The sequence below is a fragment of the Scyliorhinus torazame genome, chromosome 21 (genome assembly GCF_047496885.1).
Source record: "Scyliorhinus torazame isolate Kashiwa2021f chromosome 21, sScyTor2.1, whole genome shotgun sequence".
NCBI classification, from domain to species: Eukaryota; Metazoa; Chordata; class Chondrichthyes; order Carcharhiniformes; family Scyliorhinidae; genus Scyliorhinus; species Scyliorhinus torazame.
Window position 1 is genome coordinate 89,931,002 of NC_092727.1, and position 18,181 is coordinate 89,949,182.

General features: G+C 44.8%; 1 protein-coding gene across 6 annotated transcripts in view; it reads right to left on the bottom strand.

Moving 5' to 3' along the window:
• Window positions 1–18,181, bottom strand: part of gpatch8 (G patch domain containing 8) — a 242,518-nt gene that overhangs the window by 109,396 nt on the left and 114,941 nt on the right. For all 6 annotated transcript variants that reach the window (XM_072487048.1, XM_072487050.1, XM_072487053.1 and 3 more), the window contains one exon: window positions 12,112–12,198. In XM_072487048.1, the coding sequence (XP_072343149.1) occupies window positions 12,112–12,198 (87 nt within the window). The remainder of the gene's footprint in view (window positions 1–12,111; window positions 12,199–18,181) is intronic.

The following is an 18,181-nucleotide window of genomic DNA, read 5'->3' on the forward strand; positions in this document are numbered from 1 at the left end:
TACTTGTGACACTAATAAAGATTATTATTATGGTGCTTTGGACAGCATTGGCATTCCATTGTCTCCATTAAAGTAGCAGACAGAAACATTTAGTACTAATATATTAAATGTTGATACATCAGAGTATTATCGGGCACTACAACAATTAACAATTTTTGAAATACCTCAAATTTAAAAACAACTTTTATTCGACAACTAGAACAGAGATTTTTACATCTTTTTTTTCTAATCCTATTATACATGGGTGGCACAGTGGTTAGCACTGCTGCTTCATAGCACCAGGGTCCTGGGTTCAATTCAGACCTTGGGTGACTGTGTGGAGTTTGCACATTCTCCCCATGCCTGGGTGAGTTTCCTCCGGGTGCTCCAGTTTCCTTGCACAGTCCAAAGATATTCAGGTTAGGCGTATTGGCAATGATAAATTACCCTAAGTATTCAAAGGTTGGGAGGGGTTATGAGGTTAGAGTGGGAAATTGTGCCTAAATAGGTTGCTCTTTCGAAGGGTCAGTACAGACCTGATGGGCCGAATGGCCTCCTTCTGCACTGTAGGGATTCTACAACAACAAATTTACGGCAAGCATATTTCCAAACATTTTTACAACCTTCCAGCACAATGCTTCGTGGAATTAAGGCACATACTTTTATAAGTCAGGTGAGTTATTCTCAGCAGAATTCCCGCCCTTCTGAGCAGTGAGTAACTCACCTCCTGACTTCCAAGGCTGTCCCCCAACTACAAGGCACAAGTCAGGAGTGTGATGGAATAATCTCCACTTGCCTGGATGAGTGTAGATCCAATAACATTCAAAAACATCCAGGACAAAGCAACCCATTTGATTAGCACGTCATCTAACACCTTAAATATTCACTGCCTTTACCACCGATGCACAGTGGCAGCAGGTACACCTCAACATTCACCCCGTGTTTGCGTGGGTCTCACCTTCACAACCCAAAGATGTGCAGGATAGGTGAATTGGCCACACTAAATTGCCCCTTAATTGGAATTGGGTACTTTAAATTTTTTTTTTAAATGTTTTTTAAAAAGGTCAGTGGACTAATAAGCATATCCTTATTAGGACCGAAATAAACTGGGCATTCTTTTGGAAAGTTCATGGCCTTGATTTGCAGTACTACAAATTATTAAACAAATCATCCCTTCTCAGCTAAACATTCTTGTTCTCTTCTCACAGCAGTAGAATAAATACTTAATCATACTACATTCTTGGAAATAACAGCTTAACATTCAAACTTTCTGTAATTTTAAATTTTCAATCCAGGCCATCAACTTAATTTGGATAGAATTACTGACCTCTAGTGGTGATCTCTGGTCTGACTACACTCTACACTTTCTGAAAATATTCGCTTTACTACAAGTTCAACTGAATGCAAATTTCCTGACGTTCTGAACCGATCAATTTAATTTTGCGTTAAATCAAACTAACTTTCAAAGTTTTAGGACAATGAACACAAGGTTTTCTAGTTCTGTATATCTTAAATGTTATTCGGATTCCACAAGATTGTCTTGATACAAAAATGTATCAGACAGCTGAAACCTCCAAAAATTCAGCATCCAAGATTACTGGACAACATAAAAGCAAACTCCTTCGGATGCTGGAATCTGAAACAAAAACAGAAATTACTAGACAAACTCAGCAGGTCTGACAGCATAGATGGTGAGGAAAGGGAACTAACGTCGAGTCTGAATGACTGTCAAAGCAGCCATCTTCAGCCAGAAATGCCAAGTGAATGATCCATTTTGGCCTCCACCTGAGGTTCCCAGCATTACACAAGCCAGATAGTTCTACTCACCTCCACGTGATTTCAAGAAACAGCTGCAGACCACGGATAATGCAAAGGCTATGGACCTTGAAATATCCCAGCAATAGTACTGGTGACCTGTGTTCCAGAACAAGCTGTGCGCCCTAGAAAAGCTGTTCCAGTACAACAAGACACTGGCATCTATGGCAGGACAGCACAGTGGTTAGCACTGCTGTCTCACGGTGCCTAGGACCTGGGTTTGATCCCAGCCCCGGGCCACTGTCCGTGTGGAGCTTGCACATTCTCCCCGTGTCTGCGTGGGTTTCACCCCCACAATCCAACGATGTGCAGGGTAGGTGGATTGACCATGCTAAATTGCTTAATTGAAAAAAAAGATTGGGTACTCTAAATTTATTTTTTTTAAGTGAAAAATAACAACTGGCATCTATCTACCCATCAATGTGGAAAATTGCCCAGATACAACCTGTTCACAAAGAGCAAGACAAATCCAACCCAGCCAAAAGGATCTGGATCGGCGCAGGCTGGGAGGGCCAAAGGGCCTGTTCCTGTGCTGTAATTTTCTTTGTTCTTTCTTTGGAATTACCACCCTATCAGCCTACTCTCAATCATCAGTAAAGTTATGGAAAGTATCATTGTCAGTGCTTACTCAGCAATATTCTGCTCACTGATGCTCAGTTTGGGTTTCACGAGGCCCACTCAGCTCCTGACCTCATTACAGCCTTGGTTCAAATGTGGACAAAGAGCTGAACTCCAGCGGCGAGGTGACAGTGACTGCCCTTGACGACAAAGCAGCATTTCACCATATGTGGCATCAAGGAGTCCGGTTCAAAAAGTAGCACATCACCACTTTATCAATACAATGAGGGATGGGCAACTAATGGTAACCTGGTTAGCGATGTCCTCACCTCATGAACGAATATTTTTTTAAAGTTGTGGCAAAAGTATGCAGGACACTTGGCTTTATAAACAGGGGCATAGAATACAAAAGCAAGAAAGTTGCTCAAACCTTTTATAAAACACTGGTTGGGTATACCATGCACATTTTTGGGCATCACACTTCAGGAAGGATGTCAATGTCTTGAAAGGATGCAGAGGAGAAATGCTAGAATAGTATCAGAGATGTGGGACATCAGTTATGTGAAGAGTCGAAAAAAGCTATGGCTGTTCTTCTCAGAGCAGAAAAAGTGAAGGATATGCAATAGGTTCAAACTCATAAACAGTTTTGCTAGGATAATGGAGGAGAGGCTGCTTCTAATAGCAAATTGGCAAAAAAAGACTAGAAGCGAGATGAATTGTTTTCATGCAGTGAATTTGGGCAATGAGGCCTGCACCACTGCAAAGGGTACTAGAAGCAGGTTCACTAACCACTTTGAGGGGAAAACTTTGCAGGGCTATGTGGAAGCGGCAGAAGAATGGGACTATTTTTTTTTAATGTTTAAGGTCACAAGTAGGCTTACATTAACACTGCAATGAGGTTACTGTGAAAATCCCCTAGTCGCCACATTCCGGCACCTGTTCGGGTACACAGAGGGAGAATTCAGAACATCCAACTGACCCAACAGCATGTTTTTCCAGACTTGTGGGAGGGAAACGGAGAACCCGGAGGAAACCCACGCAGACACAGGGAGAACGTGCAGACTCCACACAGACAGCGACCTAAGCCAGGAATCGAACCTGGGACCCTGGAGCTGTGAAGCAACAGTGCTAACCACTGTGCTACCCTGCTGCGGCTCTGTCTAAAAGCTGACACAGGCATAATTACATGAACTGTCTCTTCCTGTGCTGTATCATTCCCTGAATGCATAACATTTCTCAGCAGCACACTATATAATTTTATCTGTTTTTCTGAGAATCATCAGAGATTAGGAGAACAACAGTTACTGGGTTTTGAAAATATACGCATTTGGATAAATATTTAGAGATTTATCCATTAAACAGAAGCAGTCACAGCCAAATTCCGTTATCTGGCTGCACCACTTTAGATTTGACATATCCCAAGAGTGCAGCTATACCACAGCAGTTTCTACTACGTTGTAACAGTGGAGCTTCACTGCAAGTTGGAGTGTGCATTGCTAGTGAGGAATGAGAATGAATACATAGACAGAACTCTCACCTGGGCAAAACTGAAGTTACAGTTGGGCTACAGAAATGGGGAACCAACTGGCCGATATTCATATTGCGCTAACCAATGTCAAGTATAGCAGCAATCCATAGGTTAATCCAATTAAGTTACAAATGCAATTTAGGTTTTTGATTGGTTGTTACAATGGCCTTTGGAGCTTGTTTTCACTGATTTACAAGGTACTTTTCTAATTTTCCAGCTATCCCATTAGATTCATCATTGTCAAAATATTAAAAGATCAGGCATAACTGCACCTATCACCAAGTCTGACTTTGCACTGGTTTCATTCTTTCGTCATACAAATGCTCAAAAGAATTGGGATATTGCTCCTTTGAACTAGAAGCAGGTCATGTAGATCGAGAAAGAATACCATGGATGATGAAGACGTCAATACAATCAAGGTACCCACAATATCAAAGGAATCTCTTGCATGTCCTAAAGAATGGTTTTGGAGGATGATAGTGAGAATTTGGGGCCTGCATCTTCAATCTCTCCTGGCAATCCCCTGAATTCAATCTCTATTATAAAATTTTTTTCTGCCATCGGCCATGGAATGCTTTCCATCACTTTAATTCAATACTGCTGGAGTCTCTCTTTGTAGTCTTTGTAGACCATTAGTTTAAAAGTGGATCCGGCCACAACATCAATCATGTATTGATTTTCACCATGACATGCCTTTATAAGAAAGCTGTATTGTAGCAGCAATCCATTAGACATATAAAAAAAACATGAAAATTTAAGGAGAAAAGGCTTCTTGGTCCATTATCGTGATGCTATTGAATTATATTTTCAATAACTTCTAATGAAACAATTTTTCCAGATGACTTGTTGATAAAAGAGTTAGTGAAGTGCCTTTTGAAACCATGGCCATGGTTCAAATCATGCCAAACTGTTGCATAAAATCATCACCCTGTCTCTCCCCTAGACAGCTCTTAGGGTCTAACCTGAAACCAATATGGTAGACCCACCAAAATATTTAGACCTACGTGGATCGGACTGCCTGCTTTTGTCAATAGCAAAATTTAAAGCCTGCAAAGAAAGACAGATTTACAGCGTGCAGTTAAGCTTAGCATTAAGCATAATATTGAGCCAACATATGTAGTTATTCATTCATGTCCCTCGAACATTCTGATGCTGCAGTTGGTATCTCAGAGGAGGTAGGCTGACATTCCTCAATCTGAGCAGAATAAAAATTCAACACAATTTGAACCATACAAAAAGATCCTATCTAAATGCTGTAAAAACAGGTGCAGTTATGGCTCGATGGTGTACCTCAACTATTTCTCACCTATACTCATCTGCGTACCACTTGCTACCTAGATTTAATCTATTTTGAAAATCAAATCAGAAGTTATATTCTAAATTTTGTCTATTTACAACAGGCACCCCCACATAAACTAATATTCAAATGAAGTTTTGACGTCAGAAACCCATTAGGATGCCACTGCGTATACCTGTGCTCCTATAATTCTGCAATTTTGACTAAAAGGAAGATGAATTGTGAAGAACCGATTTTCTGACAGTTAAAAAAACTGCCACTTAGTTTCAGTATTCCTTAACATTGCGTCCATCAAATAAAAATGCAAAATAATTCACTGACATCTTAACCACAATTAACATTTCAGAATGAAGAAGCTTCAAAGAACTGGGTGACATTTTGGTGAATGCCATTTTTATTAGTGTTATTTGCAACATGAAGTGCAATAATGCCTCAGACAAATGCCCTCAACCCGCCCGATCCATTCATGCAGCTGCAATCAAATTTTTTTTAAAGTACAATTATAGACTTGTACAAAAAAATTCCTTTCATCACATTTCATTTCTGCATAATAAAAGCACTTTAAAATCCTGGAAGGTCATCCCCAGTACTGACCGACTGTAAAATGCAACTGAAAATGACTATAAATTATGTACTAAACAAAACTGAGATTTCTGGTTATGAGGTACCAAACAGTTCATAGATGGACAGACCCTTTTCACATATGAACATAGAAATTAGGAGCAGAAGTAAGCAATTCAACCCCTCGAGCTGCTCCGCCATTCAATCAGATCATGGTTGATCTTTGCCTGGTCTCAAATCCACCTCCCCGCCTGTTGCCCATATCCCTTTAACCTTTTTTTTTTTTATAAATCAGAAATATATCTATGTCCTTCTTGAAACCATTTAATGACTCAGATTTCACTGCAGTAAGGGGCAGAGTTCCACAAATTCACCAGCCTCTGCGGGGAGTTCCTCCTAATCTCAGTTCTAAATCTACCGTCTCTCAGTCTATATCCGTGACCTCTCGTTCTAGATTGCCCCACAAGGGAGAACATTTGGTCCATGTTTACTTTATCAATCCCATTTAGTATTTTATACACCTCGATATATCTCCTCTCATTCTTCTAAACTCTAGCGAGTAGAAGCCAAACTGTTTAATCTCTCATCATACGTCAACCCTTTCATCCCTGGAATCAATCTGGTGAACCTCCTCTGAACTGCCTCCAATGCCACTACATCATTTCTCAAATAAGGAGACCAAAACTGGACACAATACTCCAGAGGTGGTCTCACCAACATCCTATACAATTGCAACAACACTTCTCTACTGCTATACTCCAGTCCTTTTGCAAAAAACGCTAACATTCCAAAATACATAAAAAGAAACTGCTTTGCACTGCCCACAAGGTCTGCAACAATGAATAAAAAAAAGCTTATTCATACTTCAGTCATCCTTAAATGATGGTTTGTGACTTTTCAATGCATTTTTTGATATCTCACAACTTGAAAGGATATGAAGTGTTCTTGGAACCCGGCTTTTAATTTATTTACATGTTCAATCCAGTTAAATATTTAATCAATGATATGGCCCATAAAAATGAAAGTTTATTGGAAACTCTGAACTGAACAATTAAAGATTTCTGAAGTTTTAATGAGGCAATTAGATTCACGCTATCCGAATGTGTGAGAGTATGTAGAGTTTTAATGTGGTACCTTCAGGACTGAAACAGAAAGCTATTACTTTAGTCAAATTTGGTTTAAAAAAATACATTTCCTCTCTTGGTTGCACAAAATCTTTCAGAACATTTTAATTTTCCCTATTAAAAAAAAAATAAACCACTTAATTTGATTTTTAAACATCTGTGTGATTGGTTTGGTTGTGGAATTTTGAGCCGAGGTGAACCATTATATGCACTGATCGTTTGATAAGTGCTGAAAAACTATGAAAAAATGCATGCATATTTCACCAGTCTAGAAGACTGTCAAAACATTTAAAATTTCCCACCCCTAATGGCAATACACTCCCTAATGCAATACACAAATCTAGTATCAAACTATGGGTGATGACTGTTATCACCTCACAAAAATCTCTCCTGCTGTTTGCTGATGTGCAAACGTAGCCAAAGTAATCTATGCTGCAACTGGAGACCAAATTGATAATATGCTGCTTTGCAAACATGGGCCTGTAGCAAGAAGTCACTCATTAAGCTCAGCACAATAAGAAGCAGCACTTTGTAAATCTCAAACAGTCAAAAAAACATGAGTGGATTAAGCATTCCCTCATCAGGGCTAAAACAATCTGGGCATTCTTTCTGAGTTCATTACCTTGATGTGCAGTACTACAAATTATTAAATAATAAATCATTCCTGCACAGCTAAACCTTCTTGTTCTCTGCTCACAACACCAGAATAAATACTTAATCATATCATTATTGTAAATACCACTTTACTTTCAATCTTTATTTTTACATTTTCAATCCAGGCCATCAAATGTATTTCTTGATCAAATTACTGATCTCTAGTCTGTCTACTCTCTACGCTTGAAAATATTAGCTTTATTACAAGTTAAATTGCATGCAAATTTTCCTGATGTTCTAAATGTATCACATTAATTAATATATCAAAGCCATTTTCAAAGTACTATGACAATGAATACAAGGCTTTCTAGTTGTATAGGCAATGTTGTTCAAATTCCACAAGATTGTTTTCTTGTTTTGGGACAAAGAAATCTTACCTGACACACTGTGCAAGGACTTCCAAAAACTCTGAATGTCTAAGACTATTAGATAACATTGTCCTCCACTCTACTTTGTGACTAACCCTGCCTCCACTGATTTCCACAGGCCCCATGACCCAACCCCATGACAACCCCCCCCCCCCCAATATTTTTATCACATCCTATTCTGCAACCTCCAGACTCAGGTCACAGCTGCATCTTTCATAATTGGGCCTCCGGCAGGGAGTTAGGAAACCAAGAGGGAAAATCCAACTTGTCCTCATCTTCACCAATCCAACTGTCATAGATTCATCAATTTATGACAGTATTGGTTGGAGTTACCACACCCAGTCCAGTGGAGGCGAAGTCCCATCTTCACATCGTGTTAAGTGGAACTATCAATATGCTAAATAGGACAGATTTCGAACAGATCATGCAACTCAAGACAGGGCATCCATGAAACGCTGTGAGCCATCAGTAGCAGCAAGAATTGTACTGAACCAGAATATGTAACCTCATGGTCCCCCGCGTATCTCCCACGCGACAATTACCACAAAGACAGGGGATCAAGTTTGATTCAATGATGAGTGGAGGAGGGCAAGCCAGGCTCAGCACCAGGTTCAAAATAGGATGAGATGAATTTATGGGGGGGGGGGGGCGGGGGGAAGGAGAGATTTGTAATGAGGTTGGGTCAAGGAGGAAGTGGAACTCAGTGGAGGCAGAAATCAGCATCAGGCATTCCTAAAAATGAGATGTCAACTTGGTGAAGCTACAACACAGGACTATTTACATGCCAAACAGTAGCAGCATGCAACTGACAAAGTTCAATGAGCCCACAACCAACGGATCAGATCTAAACCCTGCAGTCCTGCCACATCCAGTTATGAATAATGGTGGACAATTAAACAACTAACCGGGGAGGGAGGGGGGGTGGGGAAGTAGGGTGCATGCGAAAACTATCACACCTCTAAGCTCCCCATCAAATCACAGAATCTCGACGTGTACCTATATTACCATTCCTTCATCATTTTCTTTTTTTTTTTAAATATATTTATTAAAGTTTTTTAACACAATTTTTCTCCCTTACAAACAATAACCCCCCCCCCCCCCACCCCCGTAACAAAAAAAAAACCGAGAAATCGCGCAGAGCAAGATATATACATGGCAAAATGATATATTTACACAGCTTTGTACACTGGCCCTCACCCGTACGTGCCAGTTTCCCCAACCCTTCATGTTATCTCTTGCTCATCCACCCTCCCAGGCAGTCCCCCCTTCCCCCCCCCCCTCCCAGGACGTATGCGCTTCATGAATCCTGCATCATCCCAGTTTGGGGCGTATACGTTTACCAACACCACCCACGTCCCTTGCAGCCTACCGCTCACCATTACATATCGCCCTCCATTGTCCGCTGCAATAGTCTTGGCCTCAAATGACACCCGCTTTCCCACCAATATTGCCACCCCTCTATTCTTCGCGTCCCGAGTGGAATACCTGTCCTACCCACCCCTTTCTTAACCTGACCTGGTCCGCCACCTTCAGATGTGTCTCTTGGAGCATGGCCACGTCCGCCTTCTGTCCCTTTAAGTGCGCGAACACTCGAGCCCTCTTCACCGGCCCATTCAGGCCCCTCACATTCCACGTTATCAGCCGGATTGGAGGGGCTCTCACCCCCCCCCACGCCCCGCCGGCTAGCCATCTCCTTTTCTGGGCCAGTCCCGTGTCCACGCCTCCCTCACCCTCCAGTCCCCCAGAGGGGGGACCCCCGTCCCGACCACCTCTTCTGTGTCCCATTCCCTTTCGGCCAGTGCAGCAGCAACCCTTTCCCCCCACCCCCCCTCCCCCCCGCTAGACCCCTGTCTAGCTTTTTTGCTCCCCCCATGTCACTCCCGTAAGTCAGCTGACGCCTGGTGGCCCCGGCTTCCCCCGCCGTCCCATTGACCTCCCCGCGTGGGAGTCTCCCAATCCATATGAATTCCTCCGTTCCCCTTCCCGCCTTTCTTCCCGCGCGCGGGGAAAAAAACCCGTGCTTTCCAAAGCCCGCTCCGTCCCCTCTGGCGCAGCTCTTGTCGCGGCCTTGTCTCTCTCCCCCAGCCCATGTAACATTCCCTGCGCGTAATTGACCCCCTAAATACAACAACCATCACACATCAAACCCCAAAACATCCCCCCACCCTCACAAACCCTCAGTTAGAGTCCAACTTTTTGGCTTGTACAAAGGTCCACGCCTCCTCAGGCGTTGCAAAGTAATAGTGTTGGCCCTTGTATGTGACCCACAGTCGCGCTGGCTGCAGCATTCAGAATTTCACTTCTTTCCGGTACAACGCCGCTTTGGCCCGGTTGAAACCCGCTCTCCGCTTTGCAACCTCCGTGCTCCAGTCCAGGTATATTCGGATCTCTGCATTGTCCCACTTACTGCTCCGCTCCTTCTTGGCCCATCTCAGGACCCACTCTCTGTCCGTGAACCGGTGGAACCTCACCACCATCGCCCTTGGCGGCTCATTTGCCTGGGGCTTCTTCGCCAGCACCCGATGTGCCCCGTCCAACTCCAGCGGCCTCGAAGGGGCCTTCGTGCCCATCATCGTCTCGAGCATCGTGCTCGCGTATGCCCCGGCATCAGCCCCCTCCACTCCCTCAGAGAGACCCAGGATTCGCAGATTCTTTCTCCTCGACCTGTTCTCCAGGTCATCGAGTCTTCCCGCCCACCTCTTGTGTAGCGCCTCGTTCTGCTCCACTCTCACCGCCAGGCCCACGAGCTCATCCTCATTCTGACTGACTCTTTTCTGTACCTCCTGGATCTTAGCTTCGTGGGCCTTCTGCGTGATCCCAAGTCCTTCAATTGCTGAAAGCATAGGCGCCAACATCTCTTTGCGCATCTCTTCGCGCTGCTCCTCGAAGCAGCGCTTGATGAACTCCTGCAGCTCCCCTTTGTCCCTGGCCGCCGCCATTTTGTTTTCTTTCCCTCGCTTCTCCCGTTGCTCCAGTGCCGCTCCTTTGGCCGTTACACTTCTGGTCCGTTTCATAGAAGTTTGCAGTGTTTGCTTCACCAGTCTGCCCCAAAAAGTCTATGGAAACTCCTGAAAAAGGTCTGTGAGACGGTTCCAGACAGGAGCTGCCGAATGCGCGACCCACTCCTCCATGGCCGCCACCAGAAGCCTCGTCCCCGCCTCTTCAATGGCCTTGGTAGATCCTTTCACAGTTGTTCCCTCTGCTGCTAGAATTCACCTTTGATAGAGTCAAGTCAGATTGCAGCTTTAAGCTTGCCCTTGCCCCGCCTGCATGCTGTAAGAGGCCTCTGTCTATTGCTGCAGATCAAGCCAAATCCTTCACTGTTTCTGCCGGGTCTGGCAGCCAAAAGACACAACATTAACGGGGGGACACCGTCAGGGGGATGCTGCAGTCTTCTTCCCACACCAGGAAATGTCAAACAAATGCCGTGGGGGCCCTGTAAAAGAGCCCAAAGGTCCGTTCCAAGCGGGAGCTGCCGAATATGCGACCTAGCTCTGCATAGCCGCACCCGGAAGCCCCCTCCTTCATCATTTTCAACATCTGCTGGTCCAAAAAGTTCTTACCTGACACACTGTGCAAGGAACTTAAACACAAAGAATGCAGCAGCTCAGACAACTGCTCACCAGTCCTTTTTCATGGGAAACTAGGGGATGGATGAGGAGCTTGCCTTTTCAGCAAAGCCCTCATTCCAACAATGAAAAACAAGATCATTATACCAGCTTTTCACCGTTACCTTTTAAGCAAATAATGTTGAAAATGTTAACTTTGCTGTGCATGGTTTTACGAATCGGTTTTTCGCCAATGGCTCAAGTCAGAGATCAGAAAATCAACACATCATTTCTAAACTTTTATAACTGCATGTTGGATTTCATTTAAAAAACTTGAAAGGTCTTACACGATAGATTCAAAATTAGTATCAGCTCATGTCAGTTGGCTCTGGAGTGTATTAATGAGATATTAATTGTTGTTCATTTTCAGTATTTCCAATGGTCAGTAAAGCCAGGAAAAGTACTTTATTTAAAAATACAAACAGCTGAGGTGCAACATCACAATCCTGGCAGGAGAGGAAACAATTGGAGAGCAAGTAAAAGCACACATATGCATTTTTGTGACTTTGCTCAGACAGATTTTCTTTTTTTTCTACATAATAATTGCTGATCGTACACACATTGAGGGAGACACTGGACCGTCAGCACTGCAGTGCGTCCAAAAATATCTACTTCTTACCTTATACTTTTGTCGAAGTTCTTCTGTGTCCTGCTTCTCCACCTCCATAACACGGCGCCGTTCTGTTGCATCATCTGCATAATCAAGCTGTGACAAGGGAAAGATGCATTTTGTTATAGTCATTGTGTAATCATAACAAGTGTTTGCATTCCAATAAAGTGGGTCACCAATATAAATGGAGTGGAACAAAATCAACAGTTGAATCAACACATTCGGAATGTGTAAAGCGTTCCTTGCCTCAAGTTAAATTAGCTGTTTTCAACAGGATGGATTGATTGATTTCCTTAAAGGTGTAATTATATTTAGGGCTTGAAAGATAACAAGTATTTTCAAAGTACATATAATAACAATCATTATTATTGTCACAAGGCTTACATTAACATGGCAATGAAGGTACTGTGAAAATTCCCTTGTCGCCACATTCTGGCGCCTGTTCGGGTACACAGAGGGAGAATTCAGAATGTCCAATTCATCTAACAAGCACATCTTTCGGAACTTGGAGGAGGAAACTGGAGCACCCGGAGGAAACCCACGCAGACACGGGGAGAATGTGCAGACTCCGCAGTCAGTTACGCAAGCAGGAATCGAACCTGGGACCCTGCCGCTTTGGAGCAACAACGCTAACCACTGTGCTACCATGCCACCCAAAACATCGTGCGCGATTGCATAGCAGAGGATGGTTTTGATCCATCGACCTCTGGGGTTTGGGCCCAGCACGCTATCGCTGCCCCACTCTGCTGCCAACTGACAAATGATTACTTTTTAAAAACATTTTTAAAATATATTTAGAGTACCCAGTTAATTTTTTCCAATTAAGGGCAATTTAGCATGGCCAATCCACCTACCCTGCACATCTTTGGGTTGTGGGGGCAAAACCCATGCAAACACAGGGAGAATGTGCAAACTCCACACGGACAGTGACCCAGAGCCGGGATCGAACCTGGGACCTCAGCACCGTGAGGCAGCAATACTAACCACTGCGCCACAGTGCTGCTCCAACAAATGATTACTTAACTTCCACCTTCAAACGTTCCAGTCTTCTCACATTTCAAAGTTGTGACAAAGCATCTGCAATCAGGCTTTCTCTTCCTGATACATGTATAATTTCGAAATTAAATGGTTGTAGCAACAAACTCCATTTAAACTGTCTTGCATTTCTATTTTTAAACCTCTCCAAAAACATCCCCAGCAATGGGGGGTGGTCAGCTGGGTGGAAAGAGAAACTTAAATGTTTGCGTCTCGGGTTCACCCCGATTTGTGTGAACTTTGTTCCCTTTTGGAAAAATCGCACCCAGTGAGTTAAAGATTTGCCGGTGAACAGGATTGGAGCAATTTTAATAGCTAGCAGTTTAGACAGCAAATTGAGACAAGCAAAACCTGCAGCTGGTTCCTAAAGGATCTCGCTTTCTCAAAGTGGTTTATCCAAGACATCTCTTTACAGCAAGTATTCCAGAGTCTGCTAACTGTATATAATATGGATTGTAATTGAGAAGAGTTTTGGTTTAAATGGGGATAGATAGCAGTTAGGATTGATTTATTGTATTGATAGGTATTGGCTAACTGATAATTGAAAGATTTTGTCTTTATAATGATAAAGTTAGTAATACTTTGTCAGTAATAAAAGTTTGTTTTAATATACCATATCCCTATTTGTGTGTGAAATCACTCCTGGAGTGAAGCAACCTTTCCTCAAAGTCTTACAAATTACAGAGAGCGTAATACTAAGTGTATTGAATTTAGGAAAATACAAGACCACAGAATTCGATTTCTCAAAGCCACATTTTCAATTTCTATAACTGACCAGTTAAATGGTTGGTATAGCAAAATCATTTCAATTCAGGGAAAATACCAATTTTCCAACTTCGACTTATTAATCTGGAAACTAATTAAAATTTGATATCTCAACTTGGTAAAAACATTTACAGATTTTAATCAAAATGAAACCTCGTTTTAAAAGTTTTTGGCATCACCTTGTAAGTTCAGAAGCATTGAATTCCAGCCACAGCTGGGGGATTTTGTCTGTGACGATAAGGATTCTCATATCAGATGTCGATAAACACAAGTCTCAGACTTGCCTTTAAATTGTTGGGAGTTTGACAGTTTGCAGCCAGGCCACTAGATGGGGTGGCACGCTACGTTGAGACATTATGAAGTTCGAACTGAGGTTGGTTGTTTCAAGATTAAAAAGTGCTGCAGCCGATCTCGCTCCTTAATGTAGATGCCAAGTTGCTGGCAAAGGTCCTAGCCACAAGGATTGAGGATTGTGTCCCGGGAGTGATACACGAGGACCAGACGGGGTTCGTGAAGGGCAGGCAGTTAAATGCAAATGTGCGTAGGCTCCTGAATGTGATTATGATGCCCTCGGAGGGTGGGGAGGCAGAAGTGGTGGCGGCAATGGACGCGGAGAAGGCCTTTGACCGGGTGGAGTGGGAGTACCTATGGGAAGTGCTTGGCAGGTTTGGGTTCGGGGAGGGGTTCATAGGGTGGGTCAAATTGTTATACCAGGCCCCGGTGGCGTGCGTATTTACGAACCGGCGGAGATCAGAATATTTTAGGTTGTACCGTGGGACGAGACAGGGGTGCTCCCTGTCCCCTCTGTTGTTTGCTTTGGCAATTGAGCCACTGGCCATGGCATTGAGGGAATCTAGAAACTGGAGGGGGTTGGTCCGGGGAGGGGAGGAACATCGGGTCTCGTTTTTGTACATCGCACATCCAGTGGAGGGGATAGTAGAGGTCATGCGGATCCTTAGGGAGTTTGGGGACTTCTCAGGCTACAAGCTTAACGTGGGGAAGAGTGAGCTCTTTGTGGTGCATGCGAGGGGCCAGGAAAGGGGGGCGGAGGAGCTGCCGCTTAAGAGGGCGGAGAGGAGTTTCCGATATTTGGGTATCCAGGTGGCCAGGATACCTGGGGGGCCCTGCATAAGCTTAATTTGGCGCGGTTGGTAGACCAGATGGAGGAAGACTTTAGGAGATGGGACGTGTTGCCACCCTCCCTGGTGGGCAGGGTGCAGTCCGTTAAGATGACCGTCCTCCCTAGGTTCCTGTTTGTGTTCCAGCGCCTGCTCATCCTCATCCCCAAGGCCTCTTTTAAGCGAGTAAGCAGGAGCATTATGGGGTTTATATGGGCAAGTAAGACCCCGAGGGTCAAGCGGCTGTTTCTGGAGCGTAGTCGGGACAGGGGTGGGCTGGCGCTACCGAACCGGTGTAGTTATTACTGGGCAGCCAATGTGGCAATGATTCGGAAATGGGTAATGGAAGGAGAGGGGGTGGCGTGGAAAAGATTAGAGGCGGCGTCATGCATGGGCACTAGCTTGGGAGCGCTGGTGACGGAACCTTTGCCGCTACCGCCGGTGACACTGAGGATCTGGGGGCAGTGGAGACGGCACAGGGGTGAGTTGGGGGCCTCAATTTGGTCCCCAATACGGAATAATCATAGGTTTGCACCGGGCAGGATAGATGGTGGATTCCTAAGCTGGCATTGGGCGGGAATTAAAAGGATGGGTGACCTATTTATCGACGGGGCTTTTGCTAGCCCGGGGGCGCTGGAGGAGAAATTTGGGTTACCCCCCGGAAATGCTTTTAGGTACATGCAGGTGAGGGCATTTGTGAGAAGGCAGGTAAGGGAATTTCCGCTGCTTCCCGCACGGAGGATTCAGGACAGGGTGACCTCGGATGTATGGGTGAGAGAGGGCAAGGTCTCGGCGATCTATCAGGAAGTTGCAGGAGGCGGAGGAAGCCTCGGTGGAGGAGCTGAAGGGCAAGTGGGAGGAGGAGCTGGACGAGGAACTGGATGAGGGCTTGCGGGCAGAGGCCCTGGGCAAGGTTAACTCCTCCTCGTCTTGAGCCAGACTTAGCCTGATCCAGTTCAAAGTGGTTCACAGGGCAGATATGACAGGGGCGAGGATGTGCAAGTTTTTTGGGGTGGAGGATAGATGCGTGAGGTACTCAGGGAGCCCAGCAAATCACGCCCATATGTTCTGGGCGTGCCCAGCGTTAGAGGGGTTCTGGAGGGGCTTGGCAAAGGCTATGTCCAAAGTCTTGGACACTCGGGTAAAACCGAGCTGGGGGATAGCAATATTCGGGGTATCAGATGAGCCGGGAGTACAGGAGCCGAAAGAGGCTGGAGTTCTGACCTTTGCGTCCTTGGTAGCCCGGAGGAGGATCCTACTAATGTGGAGGATGCGAAACCCCCAAGTGTGGACGCTTGGATTAATGACATGGCAGGGTTCATCAAGTTGGAGAGGATAAAGTTTGCCTTGTGAGGGTCTGTGCAGGGGTTCTCCAGGCGGTGGCAACCGTTCCTAGACTTTCTCGCGGAACGTTAAGTGGAGGTCAAGAGCAGCAGAGGGAGGGCGGGGGGGGTTTGGCTTGTTTTTGTTTTTATTATTGTAAGGGGCATTTGCCCCATTTTTGTTCTTCGTTTGTTAGATAGTTTAATGTTTAGTGGTTTAAGTTGTTGGAGGGGATGGTGTAATAATACATATTTTTCTTACATATATTTTCTTTCCTTTTTGGAGTGTTTTGTAAAAATTTATTGAAAACCTGGAATAAACATTTTTTTTTTTTAAAGTGCTGCAGCAATCAATCTAATGTTTACCAAAGGCGACTTGCTATTCTAGCTACAGCACTTGTCAAGTATTTGAATAACAACCATTTGCTAAGAAAAACATGGTTCGGTTATTTTAGTCTGGTCATTACGACTTTACAAAATCAAAATTCCGATTACCAAGAAATGAGTAGCTTCAGCTGAAGAAGTGGGCAGGCAAGGGCAAAGGGGAGGCTGTGAGTGAAACCAATATGGCCGATGTCCAGACCCGGGCACCGCCAGCTCAGCCAACAATGGAGCACCTGTGCAGGTTATGCAGGAGAACTTCCTAGCACTGAAAAGTGATCATTTGGAACGCTCCAGAAATCGTTTGACCGAATGGAGAAAAGGCTGGATGCCCAGGCTGAGAAGATGCAGGAGCTGGAGAAGACGGTGGAGGAGCAGGCGGACTTTCAAACAGTGGCGGACATGGAGGTTCGAAGGTTGAGAGACCAACAAAAAATGCTCCTGGAAAAGCTGGAGGACCTGGAGAACAGGTCTCGCCGGCAGAATCTAAGAATCGTTGGCCTCCCGGAGGGGGCCGAGGGGCTGGATGCTGCCGCATATGTGACAGGTATGTTCCAGAAGCTGCTGGGGAACGAGGTGTTCCCTCGCCCGCCGGAGGTGGACAGGGCACATAGAACGCAGGTGAGGCAGCCGCGGCGAGGGGGTCCCTCACGAATGATGTTGGTCCGGTTCCACAGGTTTCTGGATAAGGAGCGGGTTCTTCAACGGGCCAAGAGCACGCAGAGATGCAACTGGGGCAATAGCATCCTGCGAGTTCACCAAGACCTGAGCGCAGAGGTGGCCAGAAGGACGGCATGCTGCAGGCAAGTTAAAGAGATTTTATATAAGGTGAAATTTGGGCTCCTCTATCCGGCGGGACTGTGGGTTACGCATGAGGGCCAGCACCATTATTTCGAGGAACCCGAGGAGGCGATGGACTTTGCAAAGAGGCAAGGGTTGGTCCCGAGCTGAGGACTCTTGGACTTGTGTTGGAACTTTTAATTCTTTCTCTCTTGTTTCTGAGAGGTGCCTGCATGTTTTTTCATGCTTTTGTATCTTGGTTTTTATGTGTTTTTTGTCTTTTTTCTCTTCCTGTCTCTTTTTCGTTTTGTGTTTGAGTTTTGTTAGAAGAAGAGAATAGTTAGAATGGTTTGGATATGGGGAGGGTTGTTTGGGGAATTTTTGAGATCCCTTTCTGCGTTCAGATAGGAATGGTTGGCAGTGCCTGCTATTTTGTTTTGTATGACTTAAATTGCACGATTGTTCGGGCTGTCTCTGTCCTGTTTAGAGTATTTGTTCAAGCAGGGCTGATTTGGGGAAGTGGTTTGGATGGGCCGGGGGGAGGGGAGCCAGGGAACAATAGGTGGGAGACTCGCTGGCGCCGGAGTTGGGAGCCACCAGGCTAGCTGGGTGGGCAGCTTAGAAGGGCAAAGGGTGCAATATACGAGCATGGGGAGAAGGCCAGCTGAATGCTTGCAC